This window comes from Hypanus sabinus, chromosome 18, assembly GCF_030144855.1.
Source record: "Hypanus sabinus isolate sHypSab1 chromosome 18, sHypSab1.hap1, whole genome shotgun sequence".
NCBI lineage: Eukaryota > Metazoa > Chordata > Chondrichthyes > Myliobatiformes > Dasyatidae > Hypanus > Hypanus sabinus.
Genome location: NC_082723.1, coordinates 26,429,530 through 26,441,924, shown reverse-complemented (window position 1 = coordinate 26,441,924; position 12,395 = coordinate 26,429,530). Strand labels below are relative to the sequence as shown.

Here is a 12,395-nt window from a genome sequence, read left to right as displayed (position 1 = left end):
AAATTAACTGGTTTTTCAGATGCTGGAAACCTGAGAATAATGACTATTGAACATATCTGTCAGCATATGTATGTAGAAGTGTCTTTTCTTTCTCCTGTTGCTTCCCCAGTCCCTAACAAAATGCTAATAAATTACAAACACGAAGAAATTTGCAGATGCTGGAAATTCAAACAACAACACACACAAAGTGCTGGTGGAACACAGCAGGCCAGGCAGCATCTTTAGGGAGAAGCGCTGTGGACGTTTCGGGCCGAGACCCTTCGTCAGGACTAACCGAAAGGAAAGATAGTAAGAGATTTGAAAGTAGTGGGGGGAGGGGGAAATGCGAAATGATAGGAGAAGACCAGAGGGGGTGGGATGAAGCTAAGAGCTGGAAAGGTGATTGGCGAAAGTGATACAGAGCTGGAGAAGGGAAAGGATCATGGGATGGGAAGCCTCAGGAGAAAGAAAGGATAGGGGGGGAGCACCAGAGGGAGATGGAGAACAGGCAAACAACTAAATATGTCAGGGATGAGGTAAGAAGGGGAGGAGGGGCATTAACAGAAGTTCATGCCATCAGGTCGGAGGCTACCCAGCCAGTATATAAGGTTTTGTTCCTCCAGCCTGAGTTTGGATTCAGTTTGACAATAGAGGAGGCCATGGATAGACATATCAGAATGGGAATGGGACGTGGAATTAAAATGTGTGGCCACTGGGAGATCCTGCTTTTTCTGGCGGACTGAGCGTAGGTGTTCAGCGAAATGGTCTCCCAGTCTGCGTCAGGTCTCACCAATATATAAAAGGCCACACCGGGAGCACCGGACGCAGTACACCACACCAGCTGACTCACAGGTGAAGTGTCGCCTCACCTGGAAGAACTGTCTGGGGCCCTGAATGGTGGTGAGGGAGGAAGTGTAAGGGCAGGTGTAGCACTTGTTCCGTTTACAAGGATAAGTGCCAGGAGGGAGATTGGTGGGACGGGATGGGGGGGACGACTGGACAAGGGAGTCTCGTAGGGAGCGATCCCTGCGAAAAGCAGAAAGGGGGGGAGGGAAAAATGTGTTTGGTAGTGGGATCCTGTTGGAGGTGGCGGAAGTTACAGAAAATTATACGTTGGACCTGGAGGCTGGTGGGGTGGAAGGTAAGGACAAGGGGAACCCTATCCCGATTGGGGTGGCGGGTGGATGGGGTGAGGGCAGATGTGTGGGAAATGGGAGAAATGCGTTTGAGAGCAGAGTTGATGGTGGACGAAGGGAAGATCCTTTGTTTAAAAAAGGAAGACATCTCCTTCGTCCTGGAATGAAAGGCCTCATCCTGAGAGCAGATGCGGCGGAAGCGGATGAATTGTGAGAAGGGGATAGCCTTTTTGCAAGAGACAGGGTGGGAAGAGGAATAGTCCAGGTAGCTGTGTAGGCTTATAGTAGATATCAGTAGATAGGCCATCTCCAGAGATGGAGACAGAAAGACAAGAAAGGGGAGGGAGATGTCGGAAATGGACCAGGTAAATTTGAAGGCAGGGTGAAAGTTGAAGGCAAAGTTAATGGAGTCGACAAGCTCAGCATGCGTGCAAGAGGCAGTGCCAATGCAGTCGTCGTTGTAGCGAAGGAAAAGAGGGGGTTGGATACCGTTATAGACTTGGAACATGGACTGTTCCACAAACCCAACAAAAAGGCAGGCATAACTGGGACCCATACGGGTGTCCATGGCTACACCCTTGGTTTGGAGGAAGTGGGGGGAGCCAAAGGAGAAATTATTGAGAGTAAGAACTAATTCCACTAGACGGAGGAGAGTGGTGGTAGAGGGGAATTTGTTAGGTCTGGAATCCAAAAAAAAGCAAAGAGCTTCAAGACCATCTCGGTAAGGGATGGAGGTATATAGGGACTGGACGTCCATGGTGAAAATAAGACGGTGGGGGCCAGGGAACTTAAAATCATTGAAAAAATTCAAAGCATGAGAAGTGTCACGAACATAGGTGGGAAGAGATTGAACAAGGGGGGATAAGGCAGTGTCAAGGTATGCAGAAATGAGTTCAGAGGGGCAGGAGCAAGCTGAGACAATAGGTCTACCTGGACAGGCAGGTTTGTGGATCTTAGGTAAGAGGTAGAAACGGGAAGTGCGGGGTGTGGGAACTATGAGGTTGGTGGCAGTGGATGGGAGATCCCCAGAGCTGATAAGGTTGGTGATGGTATAGGAGACAGTGGCCTGGTGCTCCTTAGTGGGGTCATGATCAAGGGGTAAATAAGAGGAGGTATCAGAGAGTTGTCACTGTGCCTGGGCCAGGTAGAGGTCAGTACGCCAGACAACAGCTCCCCACCTTATCTGCAGGTTTTATAGTGAGGTTGGGATTGGTGCGGAGGGAGCGGAGAGCAGAGCGTTCGGAAGGAGTGAGGTTGGAATTGGAACAGGGTGTGGTGAAGTTAAGACGGTTGATGTCCCGTCGACAATTAGCAATAAAGAGATTCAGAGCAGGCAGAAGACCAGAGCAGGGTGTCCATGAAGAGGAGGAGGGTTGAAGACGAGAGGAGGAGTCATCGGTGGGGGTAGGAGAGACCTTGTCAAAGAAGTAAGCTCGGAGACCGAGCCAGTGGAAGAAGAGTTCAGCGTCATGGCGTATGCGGAACTCACTGAGGTGTGGGCAAAGGGGGACAAAGGTGAGGCCCTTAATGAGGACAGAGCACTCTGCCTCAGAGAGTTGAAGGTCAGAGGGAATGGTAAAGACCCGGCACGGATGAGAGATGGGATCAGAGGGGGGAAGGAGGGAGGCTGGTGGTGTCGGTGGAGAGGGAAGGGTTGGGGTGAGAGGAAGATGGAGCCTCTGAGGGCCCAGGAGCTGACGATGGGATCTGAGGGAGAGGGGATTGCAGAGTGGTGGTGTGGGAAGGGGAGACGGGAGTCACAATCACAGCATGTGAAGACCTGGCCTGGAGTTCAAGGCTGGAGTCGCAGTCGGTGGTTGCGCAATCACTTTGAAGCTGTCCATGGTCATTGGAACCCACGTTGATGGTGCTGGAGTCTGGATTTTCAAAATGCCCTGGGTCGCTGGGGCAGCCGAGATCGACAGCTGGGGCGAATCCATGGCCATTGGAACACGCGGTGATGGCACTGGAGTCCGGATTTTCAAAATGCCCTGGATCGCTGGGGCAGCCGAGATCGACAGCTGGGGCGAATCCATAGCCATTGGAACATGCAGTGATGGTGCTGGAGTTAATAAATTACCAGTATTTGATTTGTATACATCAATGTGAACAAAAAAACAGAAGGTTTCATTGTTCTCAATAAAATAACTCATCATCATCATTATGTACTGTGTCACGTGATATGGGTGAACTGTTCTTGACAATTTTTTTCTACAGAAGTGGTTTCTTCTGGACAATGTCTTTACAAGATGGTTAACCCCAGCCATTATCAATACTCTTCAGATTAAAGTTATGGCATCATAACCAGGACCTGTGATATGCACCAGCTGCTCATACGACCATCCACCATCTGCTCTCATGGCTTCACTTGACCCTGATCAGGGAACTAAGCAGGTGTTACACCTTGTCCAAGGGTAGACTAGCAGAGGGAAGGAGCTACACCTCCTTTTATAGAGATGTATCCTCACCCCGCCATCCACATAAAATAATTACCTTTATTTTTTGACTATACTGTTCATCCCCACAAACCTGAGCAATAACAAATGCACAAGTCAAAATACACTGTTAATGGAAATTAGTACCTGCATGACTTCCTAATAATAATAAAAATTAATCTAATCCTACAAACAAAATTATAAAATAGTGATACACAGTGTTTATAAACATCAGTTTTTAACAAATCTTGGCTAAAAGATCAGAACAGTTCTTTGATTTGTTTGAGGATTTATACAAATCAAAAACATTCCTACTTGCAAAATTGTGGGGAATGCTTGACTGAGGAACCGTCGATCTCAAATCTGTTAATGCTCCATCTCATACCAGTGACTAAAGGGAATGTTTCTTCCTTGAACTGATGTCCAATTAATTCCAAAGCTGGAGGAACTCAGCAGATCAGGCAACATTTATGGAAGGAATTAAACAGTTGATGTTTTGGGCTGAGACCCTTCTTCAGAGAAGGAAGAGGGAAGGGAAAGAGTTAGTTGGAAGATGATAGGTGACTGGAGAAGAAAGAATCTGATTGGAGAAAGTGGACAATAAGAGAAAGGGAAGGAGGAGGGAACACAAGGGGAAGTAATATGTAGGTGAGAAGAAGTGAAAGGTCATAGTGGTGACTGGGGGGGGTGGAATTTGTTCACCAGAAGGAGAAATTGATATTCATGCTATCAGGTTGGAGAGTACCCAGACCGAATACAAAATATTGCTTCTGAACCTTGAGGGTGGCCTCATCTTGGCACAAGAGGAGGCCATGGATCAACACACTGGAACAGGAATGGGAACAAGCTACAATGCACATCCAAAATTTCACCATTTTATTCTTCTTCCTTCATATGGAGAATAATATAACACATCTTCTTATTCAGTTTATGAGAATAACTATGAGAGAAGAGAACTAAAGGATGTATAATCACTTTTAGTAATGAAATATACAAGTTACCTTTACTTTTGAAAATAATGAAAACACCACTACTAATAGAAGAAAACTACAACTCTACAGTTCATTGGCTATAGATGAATAAATAACTTGTAACAAATTACTTTCAAAAATCTCATACAGTAAATTTTTACAAAAGTAAGATTAAAAGTATAAAATAAGATTTAATAGTTGGTCCCCAAAGAATAAATTTTGTGCCAAATTGTTCTACTGAACGGATGTCGTTTGTAGAATCAAATGCATGGAGGCATGATTCACTTGCAATTACTTCTTGCTGCCTCAGTACAGCAACTAATATAATCAAAGACTTCACCCACCCTGGACATTTACTCTTCTTACCCTTCCCTTCAAGCAAGAAATATAAAAGCCTGAACGCATGTACCACTAAGCACAAGATTAGCTTATATCTCGTTGTACCACCTCAATGCACTGCTGTGATGAAATTATCTGTATCAGTGGCATGCAAAACAAGTTTTTTTTACTGTACCTCTTACATATAGCAATAATAAACCATTTCACCAATTTAATTTTGGAATCAATTTACCTCAGCACTTTAGAAGATATTGGGTCCAAGGTATAGCATTGGTGGACAATGTTCTGTCTACCAATGGTCTGTCTCTTCCTAACACTATGAACCAAAGTGTTTGTTTTAGTTATTTCAAGATACAGTACAGTAATAGGTCCTTCTGACCTAAAGAGTTCAACTGCCCAGTTACACCCATGTGACCAATTAACCTACTAATTGGTATGGCTTTGGATTGTGGGAGAAAACAGGAGCACCCAGGGGAAACCCATGTGGTTGGGGGAAAATTGTACATTAACTACAGGCATGGAATCCCTGATTCCTACTGCTGTCTGTAAGGAAAACTTAGTACTGCATAACTCTATGAGAGGTGACCTGATAGAGGTATATAAGATGATGAGAGGCGTTGATTGTGTGGATGGTCAGAGGTTTTAACCCAGGGCTAAAATGGCTAACATGAGAGGGCACAGTTTTAAGGTGCTTGGAAGTAGGTACAGAGGAGATGTCAGGGGTAAGTTTTTTTATACAGAGTGGTGAGTGCGTGGAAAAGTCTGCTGGCAACAGTGGTGGAGGTGGATACAATAGGGTCTTTTAAGAGACTCCTGGATACGTACATGGAGCTTAGAAAAATAGAGGGCTATGGGTAAACTGAGGTAATTTCCAAGTAAGTATGTTTGGCACAGCATTGTGGGCCAAAGGGCCTGTATTATGCTGCAGGTTTTCTATGTTTCTGTTTAAAGAGCAGGGTAAACAACCTGGGTAAAATGCTGTTTATCCTATGACCAATGCAGAGCAAAAAGATTATCTGGTTGTCTTTTATGGCAAATTATACTCAAAAAAATGTACATTTTGAGTCTCAATAATACTAGTGTCTAGGAATGTGTTTTGAATTCTAGTATTTTGTAGTGATATACTTATTAATGCATAATAAAAATCATCATAAGAGGTGTTCATTGTTCTGTGCTAAAGGGCAAATAGTTCTAAATAGTTTTGCAAATGTCAGTCCACATTAGAAACCATCATGTAGAAACTAATGCATATGTGGGAAGCAGACAGATACTATTGTCAGTAACAGTCTTAATTTTACTGCAACATTGTTCAGACAACAGACTGATATAAAACATTAACACATTACTTCCTGTTTTCTGTCATTAAGCCTCATGCCGTTTTTCATATTATGCCTAGAAATTTGTCTGTGCCACACCAGGAAAACTAGCATAGGATTAGCAGAAATCCTGGGAGTTATCAATAGTCATTGATATTGTATCTTTATTTTGCTGCAAATTTTTCATGCATCCTACCCTGTTTTCTAGAGACCAGATCACCCAAATGATATATTACATGCAAAATTCCTCTTCAGTGAGTGTTTGAACCACTTCAATTAGAATCAAGACTGAGATGCTGTACACACTTACAGAACAGCAAGCCTTTAAAAATAATAAATGTTATTTAAAGAACAGACCCATGGCCCCTTCCCCTTTCCTTGCATTTGCCCAATCATTTACTATTAGATTTATATTATCTCATTCGTTGACCATGTGCTAAACTACAGAAATGGAGCCTTTGCCTTTCAATGATCGACCAAGTGTTTGCTCTACATTTTTCTAGAATTTGAAGTCAAAACAGCCCACAGAATATCCAACCAGTTAAAGAGAAAAAAAGGTTCCAATTCACTACATTAATAACTACATATGTAAAACAATGCTTTGGTTTAGAGAAACACACACAAAATGCTGTAGGAACTCAGCACGTCAGGCAGCATCCGTGGAAATTAATGAACAGTTGACATTTTGGGCCGAGACCATTCTTCAGGTCTGGAAAGGAAGGGTGAAAACACCAGAATCAAATGAATCATTTAGATGCATGCTCTTTGATGCTGACTAAGTGAAATGTGAGAAAACCACAGCATTCTAAGATACAAAATCACCCTCAAAGGAACTCAACATCAAGAAATTTAATTCCATTCAAGCACACAAAACATAGAAAAGTCTCATTGGTTGTTTAACTATTACTTGAGCATTTTATTTTCTCCTTTGTCCTCCCTCACGCTAACAAGAAACTAGCTGAAGACTGCATTCTAGCCTATGCATACTTAGCAAATAGACAAAAAAGTGATGACCAACTGTACTGTGCTGCTGAAGACTGCATTTCAGGATAATTGTTAACACAAGTGGAAAATCAACATGTATCTTAATTTCTTCAAGCCCCATTTCAAATTCTGCCACAGCACATTTGGAAATACGTACCATCGCTAACAGAAATAATTAGTTCCTGTAACAAGGATTTTTTTTAGTTTCTATTTTAATTCCAAATCAACATCTCAATAAAACAACCCTGATTCCAAAAGTCATAAAGAATCTGTGAAGATATACAATATTCTTAACTGGCAATTCGCAGAATCAAATTTCATAAATTGCCACCAGATGTTCCCTAAGCATCATTAAAAAAGGAAATTAAATGCATTTATTTGATGCAATAACACACCTCTTTTATACCTCAAAACAATTTACATATAAAATTAAATGCCTTAGTGAATAAGATTTGCTGCCATTCTCTCAAGATGCTTCCAAAAACAAGATGCAGTAGGAAACATAGGTTATTTTGTTTCAGACAAGATTCTGGAGACTATAATTAAGAAAGAAATACATAGTCATTTAGAGATATTTAATGCAATTTTATGAAAGAAAAGTCAACATGGTTTTATGAAAGGAAAATCACAATTGGCAGACTTATCCATGGCCTCCTCTGCTATCAAGATGAATCCACACTCAGGTTGGAGGAACAACACCTTACATACCGGCTGGGTAGCCTCCAATCTGATGGCATGAACATTGACTTCTCTAACTTCCGTTAATGCCCCTCCTCCCCTTCTTACCCCATCCCTGACATATTTAGTTGTTTGCCTGTTCTCCATCTCCCTCTGGTGCTCTCCCTTCCCCCTTTCTTTCTCCCGAGGCCTCCCGTCCCATGATCCTTTCCCTTCTCCAGCTCTGTTTCACTTTCGCCAATCACCTTTCCAGCTCTTAGCTTCATCACACCCCCTCCGGTCTTCTATCATTTCGCATTTTCCCCTCGCCCCACTACTTTCAAATCTCTTGGTATCTTTCCTTTCAGTTAGTCCTGACGAAGGGTCTCGGCCCGAAATGTCAACAGTGCTTCTCCTTATAGATGCTGCCTGGCCTGTTGTGTTCCACCAGCATTTTGTGTGTGTTGGAAACTTAATAGAGTTTTTCAAGGATGGACAGCCAGGATCTTTTTCCTAGGGTGGAAATGACCAATTCCAGAGAACATCTGTTTAAAGCGAGTGGAGGAAGGTTTAGGAGAGATATCAGAGGGATTGGTTTTTTTGTCCGGATGGTGGTAGGTTCCTGAACCCCCAACTCCCAGTGCATGCCCTTTTCTCATTGATACCATTAGGGAGGCGGTACAGAAGCCTGAAGGCATGCACTCAGTGATTCAGAAACAGCTTCTTCCCTTTGCCATCCGATTCCTAAATGGATTGAACCCATGAACACTACCTCACTTTTTTAATATATATTCTTTGTTTTGTGTGATTTTTAATCTATTCAATATATACAGTAATCTTACCTCCTACAAAATCCTACCTTGGCACCTCACAAGCGTAGGAGTAGGAGTAGGAGTGACACTGGCCGAACATCAGTGAAGTGCAGTGGAAATTCGTTCTCTGGCAGGTCTAACCTAGCCGAGAAAGTGATGTTCCACTGGCATACTACTAGACTAGATCTAGTAATAGGATCATGTCTAGCTAAGTCAAGGAGGTAAGCATGCCTTTGCTACTTTGTAGGTTATGCCTCTTTAGGCAAAGGCTGCACCCAACAAGGATGCCGGCAGCAGGGCGTCTGATGGTGTCTGTGGCAGATGAATCCAAAAGGATCAATGGTACAGCCACCTTGGTGGCATGCGGAGGAACCAGAGTGCTGGTCAATGGATGGCATCACTAGACTAGTTAGTTGTCACTGCGGGGCAGCTTCCTTAACCACTAAGTCTGTTACACTACTGTGTACCACTTAGCATCAGATTTGGAAGCCCAGAGAGACTGTATGGTGCGGGCACGACACCTTCTGTCTTATTACTGTGCAAGGCATGTTGGAGTAGTTTCTGGATGGTGTACGTGCCTGCAGAGACTAAACTCTCAGCACAGTCAACATCGAAACCGATGGAGAGCCGAAGAAGAAGATATACAGTAATAGATTTACTTACTTATTTATTTTTCTATATTATGTATTGTATTGAACTACTGCTGCAAAGTTAACAAATCTCATGACTCTTGCTGGTGATAATAAATCTGATTCTAATTCTGAAATGCATTGTGATGGTAGAGACTGATAGAATACAGACATTTAAGAAGCTCTTAGGTGCATGGATGCAAGAAAAATGGAGAGTTATGGCTGTGTTAGATTGATCATGAAATACAGTGCGTTTATATAGACTGGTACAATATAATGTGCTGAAGGGCCCATCCTGTGCTCTACTGCTCTATGCAGCATAGATGTAATCCATCTTATACTACTAAAACTCTCACGCTCTGTTTGTCTGTTTGTAACCTCCAATTAGCCCGAACGGTGCATTACAACTGCACTTTTTTTGACTAAATCGACTTAAAAAATGCTAACTTACAGAATGCATGCAAAGTTCAAGGTTATATTTTCGTAGCTGGAAAATCCGACACGACACCACGACACATGCACACGGCCAGCTTCAGCAGTGCCTCACGATGCTCACAGCAGCGACACCAAACGGAGCAGGGCAGCTCTATTTCGAGTGGTCACATTTTGCTAACCACCATCAGAATGTGCAGGATTGGGACAGATCAAACTACGACCCATCAATAAGAGATAATTAAATTTAATTGTAATGACATACTTCGAAACATCCATCAAACCCTTTGCTGCAGTCAAAGGACAGCAGCGATTATATCACGTCCATTTAGGAGAGCACCAATCACATCATCGAGAATAATCAGCATCCTGGAGGCTTTGGTGTCACTGGTTCATACCTTCTATCCAGCATTAAGGTTAAAAAAAAGGTCAGCCTAATTATGCCGCATGGAAAGAGAAGGGGGACATTATGGTTAAGAGATGACACCAAACGTCATCGGGAAGTGGCAAGGAGAGAGAGAGAACAAGAATCAGATGAGGCCAGGGCCACACAACTCCAGAATCAAAGACAAAGAACAAACAGCAGAAGAGATGAAGAGACGGGGGATGAAATGACTGCACATCTCCAGAATGACAACAAAAGGCACAAGGGTGGCAGATCAACCAAAAATGTTGCCATCAAAAGTGTCCTTCATTAAACGAGGAGGAGCTATATTTGCCTTGCTACGCATTGTTCTTCTTTAATAAACTGAGTTTTTCTTCTTTAATTTCCAAGCACATCACATCAGACTGCTCCACCTTTCTCTCAAAGGGAGCCCCAACAAGTCACCCGGTTGTCTAGTTTATTTTAATTTCCAGAAGGTATTTGGCAAGGTGACATGTAAAAGATTGTTGCACAAGGATTGAAGAGTAGTTATCTCATAGAAGACAAAGAATCAGTATAAATGACAACGCACACAAAATGCTGGAGGTACTCAGCAGGCCAAGCAGCATCTAGGAAAAGAATACAGTCAACATTTCAGACTGAAGCCCTTCAGAAGGACTGGAGAAAAAAAAGCTGAGGAGTAGATTTAAAAGGTGGGGGCAGGGCTCCAACGTGATGGCATGAATTCCATTTGGGTAGCCTCCAACCTGATGACATGAACATCGATTTCTCAAACTTTCGATAATACCACCCACTTTCACCATTATGCCCACCTCTCTCACCTTATCTCCTTGCCCACCCATCACATCCATCTGGTTCTCCACTCCCTTTTTCTTTCTTCCATTGCCTTTTGTCTCTTTCACCAACCAACTTCCCAGCTCTTTACTTCATCCCTCTGCTTCCAGGTTTCACCTATCACCTGGTGTTTCACTCTCTCCTCCCCCCATCTTTTAAATCTACTCGTTAGCTTTTATTCTACAGTCCTGCTAAAGGATTTCGGCCCAAAATGTCGGCCATACTGTTTTCCATATGTGCTGCCTGGCCTGCTGAGTTCCTCCAGCATTTTGTGTCTGTTTTGCCTATCACCTCGTGTTTCTCTCTTCCCTCCCCCCCCCACCTTTGAAATCTACTTCTCAGTTTTTTTTATCTCCAGTCCTGCTGAAGGGTTTCAGCCTGAAATGTTGACTTTTCCTAAATGCTGCCTGGCCTGCTGAGTTCTTCTAGCATCTTGTGTGTGTTGCTTGTATTTCCAGCATCTGCAGATTTTCTCTTGTGATCAGTATTCAGTAAATGGGTCTTTATCAGAAAGGAAAGATCAGTTCTTGGCCAACCATTGTTTAAATCAATATTAATCATTTGGAGGAGGGAACAGTGTGTCGGGCATTCAAGTTTCCCAAACACACAAAACTCAGCCTGATGCCATGTAGATATTTATACTCTGCAGCAGAATATAGACAGATTGAGTGAGTGGACAGGAAGCTGGCAATTTAATTACTTGTGGGATAATGTGAGACTGTGCATTTCACTAAGAGGTATCAAAGGCAAATTGTAAATGAATGGAGTAGAGATATCTTGGTTTTCTTATGCATAAATCACAAAATAACTAGCTGGGAATTTCAGCAAATAACTAGAAAAGCAAGAGGCACACTAGTCTTTAATGCAAGGGATTGGAGTTTAGAGAAGTATTGTAAGCGAGGTAAAGGAACGGACGTTTAAAATTATTTTTTCTTGCAGAGAGGGGTGTGTCTGGGAATTTCTCTGCTCTATAAGGTTGTGAAGGTTATATTGTGCAGTTTTTAAAGAGGTTGACATACTTTTCAAAGTACATTTAAGGTAATGGGGAACTGAACAAATAAAGCAGGTGAGGCCTGGGCAGACCAGCCATGAAAGATTTCAATGGCAGGGCAGGCTACAGCAGACAGCAACAACTATGCGACATCATGAACTACTTAATGAAACTTCATGAAGATACAGACAGGCTGAATGATTGGTAGACGGGTGGCTGGTGAAATATATTGTTACATAGTGCAAATTTTTACTTTTGATACAAGACAATTCTAAAATGGGTACTAGATCAAACATCAGGGAGATAAATGTATACATTTTATTCAAAGCAGTAGGGCAAATTGAGAAAGATTTAAAAAGCATTCAAGAGTTTGGAATTTATAAGTAAATGGATAGAGTACAAGAGCATTTAACTTATGTTCAGCCTTTTAAAATAATTGGTTTTAGGCACGAGAACAGGAAAGATGTAAAAGCTTTCTAGAAGAGATTCACTATT

The 12,395-nt window shown here is 42.6% G+C and overlaps 1 protein-coding gene across 1 annotated transcript in view; it reads right to left on the bottom strand.

Annotated features, from left to right (window-relative positions):
- Window positions 1–1,179: 1,179 nt before the first annotated feature.
- LOC132407242 (uncharacterized) overlaps window positions 1,180–12,395 on the bottom strand; it is a 40,266-nt gene continuing 29,050 nt past the window's right edge. Inside the window, exon 4 of the mRNA XM_059993506.1 lies at window positions 1,180–3,177. Within this exon, the coding sequence (XP_059849489.1) occupies window positions 2,879–3,177 (299 nt within the window). The 3' untranslated portion in view covers window positions 1,180–2,878. The remainder of the gene's footprint in view (window positions 3,178–12,395) is intronic.